General features: G+C 42.2%; 1 protein-coding gene across 4 annotated transcripts in view; it reads left to right on the top strand.

Moving 5' to 3' along the window:
* The window catches only part of pola1 (polymerase (DNA directed), alpha 1), a 145,323-nt gene extending 118,997 nt beyond the window's left edge, over nucleotides 1–26,326 (top strand). For all 4 annotated transcript variants that reach the window (XM_064334069.1, XM_064334071.1, XM_064334070.1 and 1 more), the window contains 2 exons: nucleotides 8,644–8,740; nucleotides 25,269–26,326. In XM_064334069.1, coding sequence (XP_064190139.1) covers nucleotides 8,644–8,740; nucleotides 25,269–25,405 — 234 coding nt within the window. In that variant the 3' untranslated portion in view covers nucleotides 25,406–26,326. The remainder of the gene's footprint in view (nucleotides 1–8,643; nucleotides 8,741–25,268) is intronic.
* The last annotated feature ends 579 nt before the right edge of the window (nucleotides 26,327–26,905 follow it).

Here is a 26,905-nt window from a genome sequence, read left to right as displayed (position 1 = left end):
CAAGCGAGTAAATGTGCCTAATCGTAACTTATTAGTAATAGTGTATTTTAAAAAGTATGTATTTTAACCATGAGAGGTAGATTGTTATAATTTATACTACTTCTTATGCCAGCATAATATTGCAGACTTTAATGTTTAAAAAAAATAAAAATAAAGGTAGATACATTTTCTTTCATATTATTTATGTATCATTCTCTTTAATTTGTTTTTGAAATATACTTTACATACTTATAAATGTTTTTGGTTATTCGTTTGAGCAGTGAACTTTTCAGTAACACGCTACTGGCTGTCTTAAGAAACAAAGTGTCATCGAGTAAGAGTCAGACCGTCTTCCAAAACACCACGCCACTGATCATATTTACACATTATGTCACTTATGTCATTTACACATTATGTTTCTTAAAGGTGTATACTATGCAGGTTTTTTTTAGCCCTTCTAAACTCTATGTTTGTCTCCTCCTCCGTCCTCAACCCCACCCACACCCCGGTTGTGGACGTACCCTTGAGCGGTACAAGCAAAATATCAAACAAAGAGGTGAGGTGGTCCGTGATATTGAAAATAGCATTTTTAGCAACATGAATCATTCCATATAGATGGTAACAGTAATTAGGCACACTGCACACATAACGATCCTTTACACTGAGTGCTCCACCTAATGTGTGAGAACATCGTATGGTACTCCGTAGTGCAGCTATTTTGTGTGTTTCCTCCTTCGGCATTTAGCTATTCTGAACCTTTAGCTAGAAACTGGGATGTAAACATGAAATTGTGTGTGGAGTAAGTAACATTAGGAGGCCATTGGCACATTATTCCTAGCTAATACACAAAGTTATCTGTATCTTATTCAAATATTAGCCTCTTTATTTTCTCAAATACAACATGGTATGTATGTGTTCATGGCTATGGATAGCTGGTACTTCATGCATTCATGCAAATTGTAGCTACCGTATCTACAGTTGAGGCCAAGTTTACATACACCGAGGCTAAAGACATTCAAACTCAATTTTTCACAACTCCACACATTTCATGTTACCATAAATTTCCTGTGTCAATTAGGGTGTCTGCTTTATTTACATGAGAGGTCATTTCAAAATAATAGCTAAGAGACAGATTAATTTCAGCTTTTATGTACTATATCAAATTTTTAGTGGGTCAAAAATTTGCATACACTTTGTTAGTATTTGCTGGCATTGCCTTTTAATTGCTTAACTTGAATCAAACGCATGGGGTAGCCTTCCATAAGCTTCTCACAATACTTTGCCAGAATTTTTGCACATTCCTCCTGACAGAACTGGTGTAACTCAGTCAGGTTTGTGGGCCTTCCTCGGACATGCTTTTTCTGTTCAGTCCACAAATTTTCTGTAGGATTCAGGTCAGGGCTTTGTGATAGCCAGTTCAATACTTTCACTTTGTTGTCTTTAAGCCATTTTGTTACAACTTTGGAGGTTGCTTAGGGTCATTGTCCTGCTGAAAGAGCCATTTGCTACCAAGTTTTAACTTTCTTTCTGATGTCTTGAGGTGTTGCTTCAATATTTCTAGATAATCCTCCTTCCTCACGATGCTATCTATTTTCTGAAGTGCACCAGTCCCTTTCCCAGCAAAACACCCCTACAACATGATGCTGCCAACCCCATGCTTCACAGTCGGGATGGTGTTCTTCGGATTAAAAGCTTCACCCTTCATACATAGCGCTGATCATTATGGCCAAACAGTTCAATTTTGGTTTCATCTGACCAGAGAGAACTCCTCCAAAATGCTTGGTCTTTGTCCTGGTGACCACCTGGAAACTTCATTCTGGCTTCTTTATGCCAGTCTTGGAGTAGGGGCTTCTTCCTTGCGCAACAGCCTCTCAGGCCATGGTGATGTAGGATTCTCTTAATGGTGGATGTAGATACTTTGGTAAATGATGCCTCCAACTCCTTCAGCAGTTCCTTTGTCATTGTCTTGGGGTTCAGTTGAACCTTTCGGACCAAAGTTCGTTCAGCCCTGGGAGTTAATTTGGGCCTCTTTCCTGAACAATGCAATGTCTGTGTGGTCCCAAGTAGGGTTGGGCCGATGTAAAAATTTTCATTTTCGGTTTGATATTAAGCCAAATAACGGATGGGACGGTAATACCACATGTGACTCAGCCGCTCCCGAATGGAACTGTCACGCCAATTTTGATCTGGGCTGCAAAAAATGATCCTGGTGAGGTAATGACATTCTAAAACAGCTGTTACAGCTGTAACGTTTCGTTACAGCGTCCGTTGCTATGCCGACGCTGCCAGCCTTGATACATTCTGTTGCGATAAAGATTCTAAGACAACTCAGCAATTTCTCTGGTTTAAGCCTGGTGCACACTAGAGGATTTTCAAATCTTAACCGATTTTAAAAACGTGGGAAACCACAGACATAATGATATACTAAACAATTTCAGAGTGCCGATTCCAGGGACTTGGGATCTCACAGAAACTTGCATGATCAAACGTGACTTCAGAGCAAAACAAACATGGAGGCGGACCATCGTCGTCAGCTGGTTGCTCTTGTGTGTGCTGTGTTTTGCACCGAAAATAAAAACAAGAAAAAAACTTTTTTTTCGGCACTTCTTGCACCTCCAAGATTTTCTAACTAGCCGAAATCATCGCAGATGACACCAATGCAAACATTGTGTGTGATTGGTCAGAAATTCAAGGTGGGCGTGATTTATTTTGTTTTATTTCCGCAAGCTGATTCCCCGTCTCCATGGAGACCACACTGCCGGCAACGTTACAATAATTACATATATACATAATACAATAATATTGATACATTTGTTGCTACGTGCAGTTGCCTAACCGCATCGAGTATAAAACTATTTAGTCCGCAGAGAACTTCGGTTTCGGCAAGCTGAAAAAAATTTGGTTGGTTGCGCTTCCCGGTCAGCTCGCTTTCATTGGCTATTGCGTGTTTCTGGTCAATATTCCATCGCTATTCTTTTGACACTACAGGATTTCAAGTCGTAAATATCGAACATGTTTGATATTTACAATTCGAGATCGGGGAGACTCCAATTCAGTCGGTAACATTAAAATTATGTCTGTAAACCCCTCACACTACAGGATCATTTTGGCAGATAATCGGTTCAGACCAGCCTCGAATTGGGAAGGGCGGACCCAAAATCGGCCCAATTATCCTCTAGTGTGGGGCCAGCATTAACGGGTTATTTTCCAGCCTGAAATGCGATCGTATTAGTAAATGGCTACATAGCCAACTACTTGCAAGTTAGATGACATATCTCCCTGGATATTAATTAAATGTTTTTTAACAGAAAATAATAATAATAAATGCAATTTTATCCACAGAAATGGCTATACAAAAAGGCAAAATAAATGTTGTGGTCGCGATCGCCGTTGCACACAGCACTTATACGGTGGTATGCACTTATAGCTAGCCACCGCTGCAGCATTTTCAGGAATATGGGAGCATGCAGCTGAAATCCTCTACGGAAAGCAACCTCACAGCGATCTCATCTACAATCAGTAGGCAGTGTTGTGCTTCACTACGTGGGCTTATTCCGCTCTTACAGCTCGTTTCCAGCCCAAACCATACCAAACCTTTGATTGGTCTACTGAAATTTGATCTCCTTGTTGCCGGCCTTGGCACTAAATTGCCTGTCAATCTTTTATTTTTATTTGCACTCAGACAGTAGTGGCTCCGTTTTTTGGGATGGCAGGTGTGCCATCCCGCCAAGTTATAAATAAACATAATATTATGTCAATCATGTTGTCATATTGCTTATTACTAATACAATACAAGTTGGATTTAGCGCCGTCGGCACAGGTTGCTGATGTAGGCTACTTTTTAATTTGCCAGAACGTCTCATAATGACAAATGCTGGTTCGTCAGTTCGCGTAAAATCAAACCGGTTTAAGCTTGTACCCTGGACCGGACCAGCAAAACCGGAAACCAACCCAACCTTAGTCCCAAGACATTTTATTTTTACATACAATTGTTTGTGCAGATGCACGTGGTACCTGCAGTTGTTTGGAAATTGTTGTATTACATTGTTATATTCCTGATGTATAGAGTTGGAAATACATTTTTGAAATATTTCAGTATTTCAAGTTATGCTGTGTTTTATAATCAGTGAACCCCAACTTTGTTAGCTTTGTTAGTGAAGTTGGCTACATGTAGCTAGATAGCATGCGGTATCAAATTCACTTCCTTTGATTTAAATAAATGTCTAGACAGTTATGCTGTTTTATCATCAGTGAATCCTGATGAGGACAGAGTTTTTGTTTGCAACTTGGTTGGCGAAGTTGGCTACACATAGCTAGATAGCTTGCAATTCAGTTTCCAATTGAAATACATGCTGGCGACTTACCAAGCTAGCTAAGTTGCAACTATAAACAGTGACAGCATTTCCCTTAGGGAGGAAGAAATTTTAATGGGAGAACAGAATTCAATACAAAATCTCCCCAACCTTGGGCATCTAGTTGCCTAACATAACGGAGGACGGAGTGTAGCACAGTGGGTAAGGGACTGGGCTTGTAACCGAAAGGTCGCAGGTTCGATTCCCGGGTAGGACACTGCCGTTGTACCCTTGAGCAAGGTACTTAACCGAAATTGCTTCAGTATATATCCAGCTGTATAAATAGATACAATGTAAATGCTATGTAAAAGTTGTGTAAGTCGCTCTGGATAAGAGCGTCTGCTAAATGCCTGTAATGTAATGTAATGTAAATGGCTAGCTGAAGGTAAGTTACTTACAGGTCCAACAGAAAACAGGCCAATCCCGTGTCGATTTTCATCCCCTTGACGAACTTCAGCTGACACCACCAAGGAAAAGTAATTCCAAGCTTGGCTGTAGTTATTGAACTGTCAGCTTGTCTTTTTGCTTTGCTGTATCTAGGCTTCTTAGCATCTGCCATTGCGGCAGCTAACAAGCAACAAGCACTTCTGGAATCTGATCTCCAACCACTGGCTGTGTAGCCCACCCTTCCCCACACTGAAAAGAGTGCCACGACCAGAAATGTTCCAAACACATTTTAGAATAACAAACAGGTAAGAGGTGCAGGAATTTGGTGAGACTAAGTCAAGTCAAGTTTATTGATCACATAAGCATTAGCATGGCAGTGAGATTCTTTGTTCCTGTCTGTTACTCTCTCATCCTATGCAATACACAATCAGTCAATTGATGATAGTATTAGTAGTAGTAATAATAACAATAGCAATAAAATCGTAGAATAAAATATAAAAAAGAATATACATATATTACATACACATACATATATATACATACATACATGCATATACACATATGCATATACATACATATACACACCCAATATACACACATGTATGTAAGCGCGTTCACAATAAGATTAAAAGAGTCTCGTAAAGTGTGTGTATGTGCAGTAAAGTGCAGTGTAACTGAGGGGGAGGAAATTGGGGGAGGCAGGAGGCAGGGGGCATGAATGGATGGAAACAGGGGGGTCTAAGGGGACAGGGTCTGGTGTCGGTGGAGCTGAGCAGGTGTTGGGAGTCTCAGCTCAGCATCCGGATGGCCTGGGGTAGAAACTTTTCCTGAGGCGGTTAGTCTTATCCCTGATACTGATATAGCCAGGCTTCCTCTTGGACTGCTTCCTAAAGAAGAGGCCATGGCTCGGGTGGCTGGGATCAGCAATGATCTTATTGTCCTTGGATATACATCTCTTGGTGTATATGTCCTCCAAGTTAGGCAGCATGCCACCTGTAAACCGTTGGGCTGACCGCACCACCCTCTGAAGCCGCCGCCGATCCTGTTCAGTGCTGTTGCCGTACCAGGTGGTGATGCAGTCAGTCATGATGCTTTCTATGGTGCACCTGTAAAAGTTTGTCAGGACAGGTGAGGACATGCGAAACTTCTTCAGCCTTCTTAGGTTGTAAAGGCGCTGCTGGGATTTTTTCACCAGCGTGTCCACATGCCAAGACCACTTAATGTCCTCCGAGATTTGGACTCCAAGGAACCTGAAGCTACTGACCCGCTCCACAGCCGCCCCATTGATGGTTATGGGTACATGCGTATCCCTCTTCCTGAAGTCCAGGATCAGCTCCTTGGTTTTCTGCACGTTAAGCTCCAGGTTGTTCCCCTGGCACCACGTTGAAAATGCCATCACCTCATCCATGTAGTCCGTGGTGTTGTTGTCGTTATCAGACCAATAACTGTTGTGTCATTGGCGAACTTGATGATGGCATTGGAGCTGTGCCGGGCTGTGTAGTCGCTGGTATAGATGGAATAAAGACATGGATTGCCAGTGCGTCATAGATATGTCTCTGCATGGTTGCATGGTTATTTTATAATATTTTCAAGTAAAAAATCCTGCATAGTCTGCCTTTAAGAAAAGCGCATGGAGTGTTACTGAGCAGTTTACTGCTCAAATGGATGACCAGTAGCAAAACATGACATTTACTGCAAAATAAATTTGCCACAGCAACAACCAGTGAAAAACAGGTGTAAAAATTAATCGAATTAGGACAGTAAAAAAGGAGAAATAATCAATCAGAAATAATAAAAATAAAATATAATGGTAATAATAATAATAATTTGACAGTGTAATAAAATAAAAATGTAGTATGTTTTGTCATTGTGTTGGTGTGTTGCTGTCTCTCTCTTTCGCTCCATCCCTCCCTCCCTCACTCTGGTCTGGACTGCATTTTTTTACAAGCAGAGTGCTCCGCTCTTGCTGTAATCTCTGGTCCCGTCTTTGCTGCACGCTGCATTACAGAAATATATTTTCAGAGTGCAATTGACTGGCAAAGAGAAGTTTGCCTAGGCCACATCGCCTTTATTAAGGCCGCAAAGTGTTAGGGGGGTTGGGGGGGAGGATGGGGTGCCGGGTGGGGGTGGGGGGTGGGGGGGGGGGGGGTGCTGGGGAATGGGGGGTGGGGTGGGGTGCTCTCAGGAGAAGCAATTTCACAGCTGGTTTACTCCCGAGTCATTCAGGCCAAAAAAAAAAAAAAGGCGGCACAAATTTGTGGTGAAAAGTGAAATGGATGTCAGTCGCAGAACAAAGATGTGAGCTGAGTGCTGAACAGGCTTGATGGGGGCTGGGGGGGGGAGCAGGAGTCTAAATTGAATAACCGCCAGCGGTATGTGAGCCACACCCCTCCGAATGGCACCTGTCAGGGCAGGCACCACCGTTTGGAGAGATGAGCTCCGTTTCAGAGCCCCGCCCTGTTTTCATCCTTGTCCTGCTGCAGTGATGTAGAGTGAATGGGGCGGGGCTACTAAAACCCCCAATGCATCTGTTCTCTCTTGTGGAACACCTGGTCTGATGGGAAGAACATGAGATACACATCTGATGTGAGTGATCAGATGCACAATCAGACTGATTTGGCAAGAAATCGCTCATGCAGTTGAGCTAGCATGGGATATTAAATGTTATAAATTGATAGAGTTGATCAGCCTTGATACAGAACAGGTGATGTCACCATTACTGTGTGTGTGCGCACACATGTGCTTGCACAAAATTAAGGTTGTGTGAGTGATTGTGGTCTGAGATATTGTGTGTGGCAGAGACTGCAGTATGTGTGACATTGTGTGCTGTGTGTTTGCATGTGTATGTGTGTGAGGTTGGGTTTGCATGTGTGAATGTGTGCACGCATGCATATATGATTGCATGCATGTCTGCGCGTCTGCTTGCCTTTTTGGGTGTTTGGTCATGTGTTGTGTATGATTATGTGCATGCATGTAACCAAGATTATTTTTGTGTATGGTATATGTGTGTAATTTTGGTGTGTGTATGCGTGTGCCTGACTGTGTGTTCGCATTCTGGTGCTGCTGGGCTGGGCTGGGCTGGCATTGGGTATTCTGGGTCCATCATGTGCGCATAGCTGAATCGACAGGCAGTAGTGTTGACCCAGTAGGGCATTATGGGTCAACAGCTGTCAGTGCTGATGGATGTACCGGGGGGTAATTAAAACCAATCGGTAAAAAAGATCCCCCATCTAATTCCCTCATCTGCTATTTATGCTAACATTGTATGGCTTCTATGGTGACACCGGGCGTCGGGGTCCCGATAATGGCAATTAACATAAAAGTATAATGACTAATCAAATTGACAGCAACTGTTGTTCATCAGCTCCACACACAATGCCTTATCAAAACAAACTATTATGAAGGAGGTAATTTCAGAGCTTCTTTTCTCTCATATCCCTCTTTTTCTGTCCCTCCCTCCCTCCCTCATTCGACCTGTGCTGTGCTGGCAGGCTGTGAGATTGGTACCAGTAATTACAGCTGAATGTACAAACTAAACAAACGCTTTCCTCTGGTTCCTCTCCTAGTTCCTTTTTTTCTTATTTTCTCCTCCCTTCCCAACTCTCAAATTGCTGTTCGCCTTGTCCCCCACTCTCTCACCCCCAATCCTCATTTAAGCTGGATGAGGACTAGGTCACAGATTGTGACTGAAGAGATTTTACAGTAGTTGTGGTTGTGGGTCCCTCTTACACTGTAGCTTTGAATGGAGGTGGGAGTGGGGATGTTTATGAGTAGAGGAGAGGCTGTGGACAAAGGGTCACTGTATAGGTGAGATGTGATGTGCATCAGCAACAAGAAAACACTGGAAGTAGTTTGCAGTGTCTGTTTTGTCTGTGGTACTCTTGAGAAAGGTGTTTACAGTGTTATGTCTTTGTTTTGTCTGCAGTACTCTGAGAAAGCACTGTACAACCAGCTGTCCTTCTACCGATTCATTTTTGACTGGGACTATGCCTACAACAAGGTGCTGACGCACCCCGAGAGAGGTAAGACTGCGTATGCATGCAGAAATATATGTACTGTGTCTGACATAACAGCATCCTAAGGCCTTGAGGAATGTTCACTAGTTTCAGGGACTTGCCCAACTTTAGGGTAACTAAGCAATAATTATTTTGAGAAGCAGAGTGCTCTCTCTCCCTCTCCTTCCCTCTCTCTGTCTGTCTGTCTGTGTCTGTCACCTTCTTTCTATTTAACTTTATTTAAAATAACCCTACAACAGTCTTCCACCATGCCAGCAAGCTACTCATTGTCATCAGTAAGAGGAGACCCTGTTGTGCTGTGTGTTCTGTAGATCACAGGTGAGTGTGTCTGAGGGGTTTGGGTGACATTAAGGTTCTAAATATTATCTGTTAGATTAGAAATGGGACCTGGAGTTTAACTGAACCCTCTCCTTTGGGGGAGGGGGGGTGGTTGCTATCAAATAGTCCAACTGGCAGCTGGTCAGTATTGGTGAGCTGAATAGTAGAGCGGCAGAAAGAGAAGATGGGTGCTTATGGCTGCGGTTCCCTGTGTGCCATTCAGTTGTTTCTATCTTCTTTTTTCAGCAGTTTTATTTGTGCTGTGAGGTAGGGTCCTCAGCCCCACCCCCACCCCCCCATTCCACATGGCAGAAACAAGGCGGCTCTGAACTAGCTGTGGTGTGGGGGGGGGAATGTCTGAAGGATGTTCTCCTTGTCGAGTCGACAGCCCTAATTTAGCCAGGCGGCGCAATCAGGAGCCAGTGCCGAATGCAAAAGCGGCCAATCAGTACACGGTGGCGGAGAGAGGGGCTGCCGGGCCGGAGGGGCCAGACGCGCTGTAATAACGCTGCCGTGTTGATTGAAAACAGTTTTTAGATTTTGGAAATGATAGGGGGAGTAATTGGTGAGAAGGAAAAAGGATAGTCCTTCATAAGTAATGGGAAATGGAGCATATATTTCGCCCGGACTGAAGGCCCCCCGTTATCGCCGCTCGCCCGCCCGTCTCCTGGCCCTAGAATTTTCATCTTGGCCAAGGCCACAAGAGCCAGGGTCCTTGTTATCCGCTGTGCGGTTGTGATTGATGTCACTTGATTAAAAGCGCCTCTCACCAGTTTGTTTATATATATATATATATATATATATATATATATATATATATATATATATATATGTGTATATATATATTTTTTTTATTTTTATTTTTTATACTTGTTTGTGTGGGTACTTTTGAGGTTTTATGGTCAGAGACCAGGCCAAATCTTAAATGCCAGGTGTAATCAAAAGATGACCACTCAAAATTCGTGGTGGAGAGAGGCAGATCAAAGCAGATAGTAAGAGCATGTTTGCGTGTGCTCTGGGTTTATTTACTCCTTGGGCAGCGATGGGTTATTGTCGCTATGTGGCCGTGGCCAGCACAGCTCTGCGGTGGTCTGCTCTGATGCATCCTTCCTCGGTGCACTGGCTGAACGCTCCTTTCACAGTGTTTTGTGTCAGACACCATTGTTCCCGTCGTGCCACGTGGCCACTGCAGAGCGGCCCACTGTGAAGCTCACCCATACCTTTAACCTGGCTTTTCACTGAGTGCAATGTCATACTACTGGAAGTCAGTTGTTCTACCATTTTTGAGGAATTTGACAAATGCTCTTAGCCATAGTGACTTACAAGTTGCAATTTCGGTTTCCATGAAGGATTGCAAATATGGAGGATTCTGTGATTTTCTGTGACAACATATACAGTATAGAGTGAGCTCTATAATGTTTGGGACAAGGACATATTTTTCTTTATTTGGCTCTGTACTCTACAATTTAGATTACTAATCAAGCAATTCACGTGTGGTTAAAGTGCACATGACTTTTATTTAAGGGTATTTTCATACACTTTTCACCGTTTCACCATGTAGAAATTACAATGGTTTTTATACATAATCCCCCACATTTCAGGGCACTAAAATGTTTGGTATGTTACGTATGTTACGTAAATGAAAGTAGTCATGTTTAGTACTTTGTTGCGTATCCTTTGCATGCGATGATGGCTTGAAATATGTGACTCATAGACATCACCAGGTGCTTAGTCTGTAATGCAGACATCTTCAGTTCCTGCTTGTCTCCGGGGCTAGTTGCCTTAAGTTTTCTCTTGAGCATATGAAGCATATGTTTAATTAGATTCTGATAGGGTGAATGACTTGGTCAGTCAAGAATTTTCCAATTTTGGTTTGGAAAAACTATTGTTGCTTTCATTTGGGATCATTGTCTTACTGTAAGATGAAGTGCCGTCCAATGAGTTTGGGCGCATTTGCTTAATCTTGAGCTGGTATGATGCTTTTTGACATATCAGAATTAATTCTGCTGCTGCTATCAGCAGTTACATCATCAAGTGAGCCAGTACCTGTAGCAGCCATACATGCCCAAACCGTAATACCCCCCACCATGTTTCACCGCTGAGGGGGGGGGGGGGGTGCTTTGCATGTTGGGCAGTTTTGTTTGGCCTCCACACTTTGCTCTTGCCTTCACTCTGATAAAAGTGAATGTTGGTCTTATTTGTTCACAAGACCTTTTTCCAGGACTTTTTCCATTAGCCTGTTAGTGAAATCTTCTGTGGACAGTAGTCGCTGACACATTCACGTCTTCCTCCTGAAGAATGCTTCTGATCTGTTGGACAGGTGTTTGGTGGTTTTCTACATTATAGTGAGAATTGTTCGGTCATTAACTGTATAGATCCTTCTTAACCTACCAGAACCTTTTGTGATTACTTAGTTCACCTGTGCGCTCTTTCTTCTTAGTGATGTTCAGGTGATTTTGGTAAGCCTAATGTTTGGCCTATGTCTCCGACTTTTTTTCCTTCTTATTTCTCAGCTTTAGAGTGGCTGCCTTGACTTTCATTGGCACAATTCTGGTCCTCATGTTGACAATTGCCAATAACTGATTCCAAAGGCAATCAAAAGCCTAGAACGTAGACTAGATACTGAAAGCTTTCTTGTACCTGCATTAAGGAAACAATTGAACACACTTGATTAATCAGAAACACCTGTCAATCCATGTGTCCCAAACATTATGATGCCCTAAAATGGGGGGGCTATGTATGAAAAGTGATTTCTACATGATGAAACCAAAATGTATAAAATCACACTTTAATAAAAGCTGAGAATCTGAATTTTATCCACATGTGCATTGTTTGGTTAGAAATCGAAAACTGAGTACAGAGCCAAATCAAGAAAAGAAGAAAAATAGAGTTTTGTCTTTGTCCCAAACGTTATGGAGCTCATTGTATATGAAATTGTAATTTTGCAGTCCAACACTGGAAGCAACTCATTCAAGATAAAATGCTTTGTACGTTTTGTAAGAAATAATAAGTATATGCCACTTGATCATTTATTTCAGCAATTTAGTGATGGAATACATTTTGCAGTCAAACTTTTTATCTCAAAAAGTGTTTTACATGAATGCCATGTATTGATTTGGCTGGCATAAATAAAAATGATTTTACGCTGTCTGACTATTTTCAATGATATTCATGTTCATTAATACTGAATTCATTAACCCCATAGCGCACATGCCAAATCTGGCCAATCCTTGCCCATTTAAGGGGTACCTTATTTAAAGCTTTATAAATCCAAATGTGAACACCAGAGAGACTTGAAAAATTGCTTAAGTGAAGCAAGACATTTGTACGATTTACAATACTAACGCAGATTAGTTTATATTCATAATTTTGGAAGAAATAAAGTGCCACAAATGCAATCGTCTAGGCAAAAAATCTAAAATAAATTTGCTCTTTTTTATTTTGCAATAAAATACTGAGAGATTGCATATATACAGCAGGTTAAACTATACATGTCCTGGGTCAAAAACTCCTTCACCAGAAGTTCATAAAATCTAAGGGTGGATAAATGTCTAAATTATGCATATGCATTGCTGTAAATCACAACATGTTCATGTATTGCACCACAAATCGACTGTTTTGACTCAAGAAACTCACTGTTGCATCATTTTCAAGTGGGAATTACAAGCTTTCCATCAGTACAGTGGTGTAAAATATCTAGGCGTCCAGAAACATCCAAAATCTCTCCAAAAATGAATAAAATGCTTTTTGTCCATTAGAAAGCATATAAATGAGCCCCCTATGAAGGTTTAAGATGAAACATTGATATCAGATTAAAAAATAATGCAAGAACATTGTCACACAATGTAGTACAGTACCTAAATGTGTAATAATTAACTCTCGTATGTATATGTATGGAAAACTGTCGGTTACACTGATCTATGAAATGCTATTCCAAAAGCAAAATTAGACGTTATATATCGTTAGAAAGCTTATACTGTCACCTACTGAATAAATTAATTGTCAATCAAGCTAGACTACTGAAAAACGGCGACAACGCCGTAAACAACACGTGTGGTATTACGCACAGCTATTTTGGAAGGTACCCAGGCGTCACAAATGTGCGTTGGTTGGACTTGACGCCACGGCATCATCTTGAATTTGGTTTCCGCTCATTTAACAGAAAACGCCTTTGTCGATCGGGCTGATTTTTTGGTAGGTGAATTGGACTTGACCACACGAAGGCTGGTTTCGATCGGTGACGCCACCGCTCATTCAATATGGCTGCCATGGCCGCCATCTTGAATTTGGTTTCCGCTCATTTAACAGAAAATGCCTTTGTTGATCAGGCTGATTTTTTGGTGGTGAATTGGACTTGACCACACGAAGGCTGGTTTCGATTGGTGACGCCACCGTTCAATCCATTGTGGCTGCCTTCATGTAGTTGACCATGTACAGTCAGGGGCATATGCCATACTTTGCGGTTTCAAGTTCAGGTTGACGTTAGAAGATGTAAGTAGTCAATTGCCTCATGATTTATCAGTAAACAATGCACTATTTTTACAGCATATGTTTACTTTGTCATTTCGATGTCGAAATAAATATTACACACAGTTGATGCGTCTCCAAGAGAGGAGACGATTCACCTCATATCAACTTCCGAGCCCCGTTTCCAATGTCAGTTTGAAGCTGGGCATCACCTCCCTCATGGTCGAGAATAACAAAGACCATATAAAGATGATATTACTCCTCCAAGGTCATTTGCAGGTGGTAGCTGCTTCGCTGGCTTTCCTTTTCTTTTTTTCCTTTTTGGCTACAAACCCAACAGTTGGTTCTCCAAAGCTTACTAGTATTTTTTGGTTTGCGCTGAACTTGGTAGAATTTTTTTTTCTTTGGATCCCTGTGAGCCTCCAAAGGAATAGAGCTTGGGTGCTCAGACACAGCACAGAGTTTCTGCCTTATCTTTGCAGATTGAATGAATGAGGGATACATTTGGCATTGCTTACGGTGATCAGTAGAAAAAGACCGTTTTCTGCCTTCGGTGAAAAACCAGGTTTTGTTTTGGCCCACATGAAGTCACCTGACCACCAGTGTGACCCGTCTACCTTCAACCTCGCAAAATTTGGCTCTTCATCACTAGATGAGGTTAATTTGAACGGAAATGTTGTTAAGCAGAGTCGACTCCTTTGCGGCTCTCCACACATGGTAGGGCTTCTGCCATTACGTGAAATCACAGTTGCTCTGACACCTTACTCAATGCAGTCTATGCCAGTTCTATATTAGAAATAATTGACTGGGTCAAACAGTACATTACTTTCCCCAGATTCATCACATGTGCAGTATTTGCTCTTTTGTTTGTGCGTCTGTCTTCATGCCAGGATTAGCAGTCATGCAGTCATAGGACGTCCTGTCCTAATCCGGTGCACCTCCTTCCCCCCGCCCCAAACAAACATGCACGTTTATGCCCCAGCGCACTGTGTACCCTGTCATTTACCCGGGCTGAACGCTGTAATACCAAACATTACTGCATTAGACGTGAGGCAGGACCAAGCCCCACACCAGGGCCCTGCTCCTCACTTCCATGTTTTTGGTCCTCAAATTACAGTGCGTGGCCACGCTGTCTCTGGGCTGCTGGGGGTTTACTTAACCTCCAACCACTCCTCCACACGCACACGCAAGCCCACTTACTTCCCTTTTCCCCTTGCTTCGCACCGCTCTTTGTAGCTTCACAGTGCTCATCATTGGCTTCTCTGCACTGCTCCACTTTTACACGACTAAGGATGGCTCTTCGTCATTGCACATTTTCACCAGTTGCTACTCAGCACTGCATGTTCCTGAATGCTTTTCAGCACTGCCTCTTCCTGAATGCTCTTCACTGAATACTGCTCAGTATTGTTCCTCACTGAGTGCTGTGCTGACTAATACTGCACCTCACTGTATACTGCTCAATATTGCTCCTCACTGAGTGCTTCTACTGCTCCTCACTGACTGCTGTTCATTTGACTGCTGCTGAATACTGCTCCTCATTGACTACTGTTCATTTGACTGCTGCCGAATACTTCTCATTTCCGACAACTTTCTTATACTGCTCCTCACTGGCTACTGCTCAATACTGCTTATTTTGGACTTATGTCTAATATTGCTCCTCACTGACTATTGTTTAATACTACTTATTTCTGATTGCTGCCTAATACTCCTCCTTACTGACTGCTGCTCAACACTGCCACTCTGACCACTCCACAGTAGTCTGCAGATCATTTTTTGTTAGAAATAATTGTCTTGGTCAAACGGTACATTTCCTTATCCAGACTCATTACACACATAATTCATTGTTTTAATTATTATATATCTTTATATGCGTGCACTAAAATGCATGTGTGTGTGTTTCTCTGTATGTGTGTGTGTCTTTGCTTTTTGGTCTGTGCCTGCAAGAGAAAGGGACTGTAGATTGTGTCTGTGTATCAGCAGCAGGTATTCAGTTGGGTTTGCACTTCACTGTAAAGCATTTTTATTGTTATTAATGAGTAGAATTCAGGGAATTATAGTGTTGGTGTAAGTAACAGTGCTGAAGTGTTTATGTTGGGGCTATGTCCGATCCATTTTAGCACTGTATTAGTATCGGCTAGATGTGTGTGTTGGGTCTCAGTTTTAGGTTTGTGTTGGGTCCCTGTTTTAGGGTGTTTTGAGACTGGAGTTGTTTATCATTTTGAGGACTGCGTTGGGTCTCTTATGTGTTCTGTGTTAGAGATGCAGTTGGTTTCTGTTTAAACCCTTACATTTTCCTCATCCCTCCATTTTATTTTTGTTCCTCAGATCTCAACGTTCTTTCTTCGTCCCTCTCTTGCTGTCTCTATTCCATCTCTGTATCTTTTTCCTGCACACTGCCTCAAGCTCTGTCCATCACTCTATCCCCTGTTCTGCAGCGTGATCCATTTTTTTTACTCACTGTCGCCACGGCGATGGCCCTGCACCACAGCGGCTGGTGCCTTTGTCCCGCTCTCCCCCAACGTCCGGCTTGGAGCGGCTTACATCCACAAGTTTAAAGAACAGGAACGCACACAAACGACAAGTGTCACACAGAGGGAGCAGTGACAAAGAGAGAGAGAGGGAGAGAGAGAGCACGAGCAAGAGATGGACTCCAGGCCAAACTTTGATTCTACCCCTATAATTCCCCTGAATCCCCCACCCTATCCCCCCCTTTGAGGCGTTTAGTGTCGTATCTGGCAGGTTTTTCTGTCTGTCTCTGATGAGCGAGGAATTGCTTTTAAAGTGGGCATTATGCCAGCCTGGCGGCACAATAGAAAGCCAATCTTCCCCCCCATTCTGCCTCTGATGCTGTTATTGTGCCGTTTTAGATAACTGCAGCCCAGAGCAGCGCGCCTAGACGGGCCGCCAGAGGACGTCTTTTGGGGGGGGTGCGGGAGAGAGGGCAAAGGTTAGGGAGTGTTTGATTTTGTGTGCATAGTGGGGGAGGGGGGTGTAGGTGTGTGAACAATGTGAGTTAAGTTAAAGAAGAAAAAAACCTAAAATAAATGTGACCAGTGGTTGGCAAGTTAAGTCCATAGGAGCGTTAAAGAGGCCAGCCTGCTCGGAGGTCAGTGGGCCACATTGACCAGCTCTGGCCAGCAGGGGCGCTGTGGAGCAGGAAAGAGTGTGCTGGGATGGACGCCTTGTGTCCCTCCCACCTTGCCCCAGTGAAATTACCAGTGTCTTGGTGCCACTGCTTCGTCCATTTACAGTATTTTTCCTCTCAATTATTTGATTCTGCCACTCGCAGCCCGAGGGGCATTCTGATGAAAATTGCATCTTTTCAGCCGTGATAACACCTCTTTGCGAAGAAATCTGCAGGCTTCACAGGGTTAAAACTGCCTTTCTCCCCTACTCCCCTTATCTCTCTCTGCCTCTTATTTTTCCCTCCGTCTCATTTCCTGCATCTCTCCCCCTCAAATCTGGAATTCAGTAACAATACTTAGCATCTCTTTAATCCCCATTTTGTGTGTGCATGTACGCATGTGTGCACGTATTTGATATTTTAAAATATATTTGTTCAAAATTTTTCTCGTTGTTCACTGTATGAGCGTAACAAACGTGTGTTGCAGAACCTGCACGCGCACACACATACACACACACACACAAAAGACCCATGCATGCTTTTTCACTCCTGAATTATTTGTAAGGCCTTTGAGTTGGCTTATGTCTCAGCAGAATACCCCACACACTCACATTCAAATAATAGCACGCACCGTCTCGTAAGGGAATCTGGTGTCTGCACATCAGCGCATGTACACCTGTGTAATGGGGAAGACGAAGTGATTTATATGCAGGGGACAGAGCTGCAAGCTGATCTCCATATGGACCTCTATCCCCTCTGCCTGATTGCCCAGCTACCCAGTTAAATGTGGAAGCAATTTCAAACTCAGCATGTGATTTTCCATCATAAAACATTTTTTTCCCCTAAATTAAATATACAATATCAATGACTTCCAAATCAGTTTGAACTCTGATTTCATTCTCCTTATGAAGAGCAATTCATTTCCCCTTTTCTGTTCCCTCTCTCTCTACCTCCCACTCCCCGTCTCTCTCTCTCTCTCTCTCTCTCTCTCTCTCTCTCTGAGTGTGGGCAGTATGATTATGTGCACACTGTAATGTAATTTTGCTGCATTGATAAAATAAAAATGGTCCTTTATCCGTTTTCTGATAATTCAGGCAGGCTTCGCTGTCACCTCTTCACGATGGAGGGCCCCCCCCACACACCCCACCCACAGCCCTGAGCTGGTGGAAATCCGCTGGTACAATTGTCAAATCAATTATTCATTCTCTGCAATTATACTCGCACAAAGAACATTTCTCTACTCAGAGTGATGATTAAATTAACAGCTATTCCAGCTGCCTGATAACATCTAATAGAATATTCATAAGCCACAAAACTGAATGTATTATCTCTGTTAACTGCATCAGGCTCACTTAATTACACGCTTGTTATTGTATTTACACCTTGTTAGAGCACAGAGAGCCTGAGATACTCCCTCGACCTGCCTCATCCTCGGCTGTCACAAGCCAGCTTAGTGCGCGTGTGTGTGTGCGCGCGCACATGTCTGTGTACGAGCGTGTGCATTCGTGTGTGTGTGCATCTCTGTTCTTTCCCTTTCTTTTTATGTCTCTCTCTCCCTCGCTCCTTCCTTTCTATTTCTCTCTCATGCTCCCTCGCTTTAAGAAACGCTATTTATTTTGAATACGTCTCCCTGCTGTGTGCGGGAGATTTGGCGCAGGAGAGAGGAGATGCCTCTGACGAGCTCCTTGGCTGTTAAGTTCTTTTTTTTCCCCCATCCACTCCACACACCGCTAAAAAAGGGAGAGAAAAGAATTATTTTATTCTGTCTTTCAGAAATGATGACATGATTGCTTTTGGTGGATCATTCACCATCCTCCTTCTTTCCTGCCCTATACTGTCTATCTCTCCCTCTCCCATTCTCTTTTCTCTCCCCTCTCCCTTTCTCTCCCCGCTGAAGTAAACATTTTGCAGTGATGGGTTTGTCGAGCTGTTGGTCAGGGCCGGGGCTGGACTGCACTGCGCACTTTCTGCTAGAGTTTGAATATTTAACCCCTGTCCTCCTACGCTGCCAGCATTACTGTATTTATACAACACAGCCAGGAAAGAGAGGGCAAACCATGAGAAGAGAGGCAAGGCAGGGAGCAGAGAGGATGAAGAATTTTAGGGCGAGGGAAAGGATGCAGGGAGTTTTCTGGGGGGTTTTAATTCGGTCCAGTAGCTGAACAAGATGCGTCGTTTCATTCTAGCACCACCTGTCTGCTAGGAGGAGGTATCACATCCTCAACCATCGTTGCCGCCCTCTATCGCATGGAAACAGTCATGTTTGGTGATGTCATTTCCTGTGTGGGCACTCTGTGGGCACCTGGCCCGAGAAGCGTCAGTCGACACTGACCCCATCCCCCTCCCGCAGGGCTCGGAGCAGGTGGTCTGGTCCAATCACTCGGGAGCACTGGGGGGTGCGGTTTTGAAATGGTCAGTACTGGACCACAGCTGCAAATCGCGGGGTGACCAATGGGTTCCCTGAGAGTCAACCTCCTGCAGGGTCTGCCTGACCCCAGCTCTTTCACACAGTCCCACATTACTGTTCATTAAATTTGCCAGATAGGCTTTGGATAACTTGCTGTTCAGTCCTTCTTACCTCTCTCCTCCACTCTCCACTCTCTTACCCTCCCTTTCTCTTCTCTCGTTCCCCTACCTCCCTTTCCCTCTTTTTCTGGCTCTCCCTCTGTCCCTCCATTTCTCCCCCTCCTTCCCTGTCATTTCAATTTCAGTTTAAATACATTATATCATGACACATTTTAAAGTACATATTGCCAAAATGTGTTGATTGTGTAGCAGTATAAAGAAAATAATGATAAGCATAATGCTTCCGAAAGTTCCTACAACTGCTACTTAAATATTAATATTGGCAGTGCAGGGTCGTCACCTGTCTCTCTGGCTGTAGCTAATAGTTGAATATTTCGTGGAGATTCAGGTAAGGATGACAAGCTTAGGCGCTTGAATTTTGGGGGAAAATGTTCTTGAATTTCTTTATATATGTATCATGTGAGGTAGCTGTAGTGTCAATCTGCTTTTGGTTGAAGTGTGGATTCAGGCTCTCCTCTCTCTCCCTCACTTTGTCCATCCATCTATCCATCCATCCATCCATCCATCCACTTTCACACATGCACCTCAACCCGTAAAATGTTCCAGTAATTTTCCGTGTCGGCGTCGTGTGAGAACACAGCCGGAGTCAATTTTCCATGCAGGACATTCCTCCAGTTTGCTGGGTCAGGACCTAGTGAGATTTACCGAAATTTTCTGCCAGGCTGTAGTGTGAACAAGCAATACCTAAGCAACATTCCCGAATAAAGTGGGAAAAAGGTTACAGTGTTTTTAAGTAAGACCTTTTGTTTCTGGCACAATTTCTTAATAAATTACTGAAACTGCCCTTTTAACAATTCTTGCACAAATATGAGACAATGCACGTTGGAGCTGCACTGAGTGATTTTATGAGGGAAATCTGAACCTTTATTTTGGGAATGGAATAAACAGTGTCGCTGTCCTTGCTTGACATGTCTTTGTTTATTGTAAGAACACCATTACAAAATTGCTTGTGTGCTGCACAGTACTTCTCCCTTGTGAATGTGTCAGACTCCGAATGTAGCAAGCTGGCTAGTGTCCTCATATCAATGGCAGATAAAGCTAGTTATTTAACTTGCCTAACATAATTTTTAATTTCTTTTTTTTCATGATTTTACTGAAAACAACTCTATGTATTGATTTTTAGCTGATAAACCATGCTTCCATTGTTTATCCGTTAACTATTTAGGATCATTTAACTGAGCTAAAATGGTTAAAGATGTTACCATTTTCAATGTAACATCTGTGTTGTGTTGGTAGGATTTACCTTGTAGCTGAAACTATTATTCTGTTAAATATCTGGCCGTTTTAAAGATGAACAAACGTAACATTAATATTTGTCCTCCATTACTTTGTTGGGCAGACTAATCTTGCCTAATCTTTCCTAAAATACGTGAACAGACTCAACACAGAATTTTTCCATATAGGAAACCTATATACGGGGAAAACCACTATATAACCCTCTCTCTCTCTCTCTCTCTCACACACACACTCACACACACTCACACACACTCACTCACACACACACACACACACACACACACACACACACACAATGCATACACACACAGGATCAGGATCACTTGGTTGTCTGTCCTCCTGCTGCTGCAGTATAAGTCCTCTGCACTCTCAGACCTGGTGGGAAAAGTCAATATCCCATCTGTTGAGTGGGTAAACATATTGAGGGCCCTGTGCTCACTTACTCTGTCCCTCTGCTGCTAATGCCTCCGCCTACAAGGAGGTGCTGTGTGTGCTCCTGTGTGCTTGCAGTAACTGAGCTGAGTTACCCTGGGTTTAAATTGGTTTTTGGTTTTCATTAAATCACACTGGTTTGGAGCCATCACTTAAATCCCCCTCTTTCATGTTACACATGTACCTCCTGTGGCACTTTCATGTTACATGTACCATCCAGCACTTATATTGTACGTAGTATCATTATCTTGATGTTGTAGCTTGTCATGCCTCCTAGTTTGACTTAGCATAGGTTAGGTCATAATATTCACTGTGTGAACTGGACTTTGTGTTCATGGCTATGAATAACTATTACATAATGAGTATTGTACCTTATTGGACCTGTGGTACAAAACCAAATTATACTCCTAAATGATGGTAAAATCAAGAAAGAAAAACAACGAATTAAAAAAGAGGCAGGGGGTCATGTTCCCCCCCTCCCATACAGTACAACCATAGGTACCGACCGACCGGCCAAATGAACAGGATATGTACCCAGAAGTAGTATAAACAACTGCAAGGTCCTTATACAGTGCACAGATTCTGTTTAATATTTTCACCGACTCAAAAGAGCAAATGATAAATGGAAAGGTGTCTCCACTCATTAAAAACCCAGAGATAAACTACTGGTCAAAAGTTTTAGAACTTTCCAGTTTTTTTTTTTTTTTTTTTAATTTACACAGTTGTCTCAATGTACTCTGGAATTAAAGCATAGGACAAATAAACAATTGGAGATATAAAAAAAAGAAATCATGGAATCATTCTGTTTAACATCATTTATTCTAATTTTTTGACTCAAAGTAGCCACCTTTTGCAGATATAACAGCTGAACACACTCGTGGCATTCGTTCTACAATGGAAATCAAATATTGTTCGAAAAGATCTTCCCAACACTGTTGCAGAAGTTCCCACAAATGCGTTGTACTTTTAGGTTGCTTTGCTTTCACTCCTTTGTCCAGTTCAACCCAAACCAGCTCGATGGGATTTTAAATTAATAATCTTGAAGATTTTCATTAAAGTAAATGTCTGTTAAGTCACTATCGCCAAATTAGGTAAAACAATGGTGATTAAGCGTATTAGAATTTATGATTAAAGAACTGGGTGTCTGTGGCGACATTCCCGGGGAAAAATCACAAGCGGCGCATAGTTAGTGACGCGTTTTCCATCACCCATCAGTGATTGGTCCGCCAGAGAGGGTAGGCGGAGCTAACGCAACAGGCTCGCTCTTCAACTCACTTGTGTGTGAGCGGCGTACTGTTTTCCGGCGTCTGCCAGCGTTACAATAACAGAAGGGGTGGTTATGGAACCCTAAAAAGTTTTTGTGTAACATGAGAGGTCATATTATTTGTTGATGTAGATTTAGTATCACATTTGATGATAATGTAACGTTACTAAATTACATAGCTATTTGCACAGCTAACGCTAGCTACCGGACCATGTCAAGAAAGGCAACATTAGTTTAGACAACGTTGCGCACAGTATCCATCTCTCATATCAGGTAACGTTGCGTTAGCTAGCTAGCTAATGTAAATAAGACAATCTAATGTCAGCTAACGCTACTGACTGGTACCGACCTCGAAAACCGTGTCTCAAATGCAGTGCTACCTTGTGCAGTGTTGCAGTGTAGCTAACTAAAGGTCAGTTCAGATCAATGATTCGCAAAGAGACTGGATGGAACTTGCAAAATTCCAAGATGTCTGATTGTAAAAGTTCTAAAACTGCACTTGGCGATTTGACAAGGTGGGATTTTTGAGACCCCAGGCAACGGCTTCAGACGCTCTGCAAATATAACCAGTTCACACTGCTGCAATTTTCTCTGCAACATTCTGAAACTGTTTCGTCTCGTTGCGAATCATTGATCTGAACTGGCCTTAATGTTACCGTTATTTACATTGCCATCAAGTTCATAATGATCGGAATAAAGCCGAGGTATATGTGGAGCAGAGCCGGGTCTGATTTCTGTGTAAAGATGTTGAGCCGGAGAAAACGAAATAAAAGAATACGGCAGTATGGATTAGCATTGTTATTATTTTATTACGCTTCCTCATATGTTCCTTCAGCCTTGATGCCCTTTTTTGATGAAATCTCCTTTGTTTTTGTTCTATTCTTGTTCTGATTGCTGATTTAACACCAGCTCAGCTTTATCCTCGAACAGTTTAGCTAGCAAAACCAGAAACACCAAGGGTAACATTTTGCAAGGCGGTTGTTTCAAAAATATCATGCAACAATCATTCACGAAAAAGACTGTTTATTGTGCACAAGATAAATAATTGCACGAACCACAGCGAATCCCGCGAATTCTTCTCTGCAGTGTAAAGACGTTCATACCAGGCAAAAGGTGGATAAAGAACAGTTGTGGAAATTGATCATCACTAATTCTACCGAGGTCTGCTACAGCATTTTAACCCGGCTCAGCAGTGTAAAGACAGCTTAAGTTAGCCTAATGTTAGACAATGAATGAGTATGTACGTAACGTTACTTTTATAACAACCATTTTTTCGTTCAGTAAATAGTAGGCTAAGTGTTATAGTTGCCAACAGGTGCCAACTGACTGACGTCACACAGGGGACACTGGTTGGATCCGGTTGGATCTATGGGAAGTGAGGTCCAAAAACACACCTGCAATTACCGCTTCTCGCCATTGGTACTGCCAAAGAGAATGAAACAGAAATCTTCAAGATTGTACCTTTAAGTCTGGAGACTGTACTGGCCATTCCATGATTTGAAGCCTACCATCTTGTTCTTTTTTTATGAGATAGTTCTGACATAGCCTGGAGGTATGTTCTGGGTCATTATCTTGCTGTAGGATGAACCCCTGACCAACTAGGCATTGACCAGAGGGTATTGGATGGTGCTGCAAAATGCTGTGGTAACCCTTTTGGTTCAGGGTGCCAGTCACTGTGCAAGTCGCCAACTCTGAATCCAGCAAAAGAGCCCCAGACCATCATGCTTCCTCCCATGTTTGACAGTTGGTGTCACACACTGAAAAACCATCTTTTCACTTACTTGACGGGCTACAAAAACCCTGTGTGATGAACCGAAGATTTCAAATTTTGATTCATCGGTCCATACGGTCTTCAGTAGTCCACTGCCGGTGCTTCATGGCCCAAGAAAGCCTCTTTTTCTTATTTAGCCATTTTAGCAATGGCTTTCGTACTGCCACTCCACCTGTCAGACCTGCAGCTCGAAGACTTCTCTTTTTGTTGAAACTGAGACTTGCTTACTTCGACGACTGTTAAGCTGTGCTTGAAGCTGTTGTCCTGTGAACCGCCTATCACGCAAGCTGTTGGCTCTCAGAAACTTGTTTTCTGATTCTGTTGTGGGTTTGGGTCTGTCGGACCTCTTCCTGTCAGAGTTTCATCCAGGTTCCAAGTGCATTTCGATGGTGTAGGAAACCGTACTCACTGACACCTTGGCTTTCTTTGCAATTTCTCTAAAGGAAATACCTACACTTTTAAGGGTTATAATGGTCTGTCTGTTTTCCTTTGTTAATTACCTTTATCTCGCCATTATGATAGCAATATACTACTTCCTGCAGTGCAATATTGTCAAAATCATGCTTCAGAGGGTGTAGTAATACAGTCTGTTCCAACACTGATTTTATACAGACAAGAGGGTTTGTAAGTGACCAACAAAAGTTGGGACACCTGTTGGAATTGGTTGCATCAGCTGTCAAGGCTTAATTTACTTCCATTGCTGCAGAAAAGCTGTAGGTTGTTAACCCATTACTTGTTCCCTGAAAAAGGCCTTTTTTTTATAACTCTGAAATTGACATTATTTTTCAGTTTTTGGTAACCTAAACTTCTTTTTTTTAACCTCTGGCAGTTTACCACTTACCTTTGTATCATTTCAGGTCATTCACTGGACTGAACTGCTTAAATTTCAATAAAACTGGAAAAATGGGGGTGTTCTAAAACTGTTGATCGGTAGTGTACATTTCTCTTTGAAAAACTTCATGTTGGGTCCATCAACGAAGAAGAAAAGTAGTAAAGATGGATGTATTTATTAACAGTGCTAGGAGCAATTTTATGTTGAGCTGGATAGTCAAAGCACCTGTGGACCACTGTTCCCTTTAAGTGCTTCCTCAGTGTGATGTTTTAGGACATCACTAGCTTTCTTTGGATTTGTTGGATTTGCTATAGGCAGGTTATTATTGTGCTGTGTTTTATGCTTTCAGAAAACCAACACGCTTTCCAGTGAAGGATTCAAATGCAATTTGTAATTTGACTTAACTTTCATTCTGACTAATTTTAGAGTTCTGAATGCCCCCCATTCTTGAAGAATTTGTAGTAAATGAATCTCTCTCTCTCTCTCCCTCCCTCCCTCCAACAGGTCAAATTAAAGGTTTCAAAGCGGAGAAAGATGTCTACCGCAAGCTGAAGGACATTGCTGAGCGCATACTGGCCACCAGCGGCTACTCCGAGGTCAATCTCAGCAAGTTGTTCCAGGTCTTCACCTCACTGAAGTAGTTGTGCTACCTTGCCATCACCTGCCATTCCTTAGGAGTGGAGTGTCATTATCCGCCTTTGACCACAGTATCAGCATTAAAACTCAGCTTAAAATCAGAGTGGGGGTGGGGCTAAACAATGTTTTCCTTTTAAAAAAATTATTTTATTAGAGTTCCTTGTCTAAATCCCAAAGTTCCGTCCTGCTATTCCACACACACACACTCCCCTACCACATGGTTTAATCAAAGATTGCAACATAGGACGTGGTTAAGTACCTGTCAGGCTGCAGTCACCCATCCATTCTGATTCCTGTCTTTCTTAATAGATGCTAAATCTGTTGTAAAATGGCTCCATGATGTGGGAGGAGCTAAACCGTTGTAAGCTGAGCAAACGGGAAGCAGTCTCAAACCCCCAGCCACTTGTACACACAAACTGCCCATAGTGTTTCTGGTGGGGGAGTTCACTTTGAAGCATGCTGGGTGAGGGGGCAGAGATTAGGGTAAATGACACAGAGCTTTAGGTGAATTGAGACTGATGGGCTCCGCACTCCATAATGTCTTCTGTTAGCTGCACTATAACCTCAACAAGACCGCAATTAACTAACCATGTGAAATGGCAACCACCATTCAGACATGGGTTTAGAGTGGGGGCTAACATGGGGGAAGTCATCACAAGAATTTGGTGTGGCTTCTGTTGGTTGTTGTTTTTTTTGTTTTTTTTCCAGAGGGGATCCCTCATTTTTTAAATGGACGATTAATCTCCACTTCTTGTGAAAATTGAGTTAAGTAGTATCTGCATATGGCTTTGCTTTTATCTGTTCCACGAGGACCAACAACATTGATTTATCTGTAGTCTTTAAGAATTGTGCTTTTATGTTTGCATTTTGATCAAATTTGTAAAGCACTTGATACTGAATTTGAAATAAAGTCTTGAATGACAGGCCTTCCTTGTGGTATTTTTTACGTTACACTTGATTCACTCATTAGCTCCGCTAGATAATGTCTTACTCTTTGAGATCATGTAGTAGAAATAAAATAAGAAAATATAATTCATTTAACTTACTGAGAATATATAATAAGAAATAATGAGGCCGTGTCAATCGCTAATGCGTTATTGCGAGCGAGTGTGTCATCTAGTCACGTGTCAGAGCGCATTGTAGTTATTTTCACCACCAAATTCTTATGGACAGGGAAGCTCGCTAGATAAAGTCTTATTCTTTGAGCTCATGTAGTAGGAATAAAATAAGAAAATATAATTAATTTACTGAGAATAGATACTAAGAAATAATAATAACAAATTAATAACAATAATAATAATATTTATAAAAATACATGTTTGAAACTGGAAAACTGATTTTTTTAAATTAATTTTTTATAGATGGCTGGAAAAGAAAGGAGTAAAAGCAAGTTGTGGAGTTATTTTGATTTCACACACTTAAAGATGGTGTTAATATATATATATATATATATATTTAATTTAATATCATCTTTTACATTTTTTTATCTAAAAAGTTCTTTGTGT

The sequence above is a fragment of the Anguilla rostrata genome, chromosome 4 (genome assembly GCF_018555375.3).
Source record: "Anguilla rostrata isolate EN2019 chromosome 4, ASM1855537v3, whole genome shotgun sequence".
Lineage (NCBI taxonomy): Eukaryota > Metazoa > Chordata > Actinopteri > Anguilliformes > Anguillidae > Anguilla > Anguilla rostrata.
The sequence above is the reverse complement of the archived record's forward strand: the minus strand, read 5'-3'. Positions and strand labels throughout refer to the sequence as shown.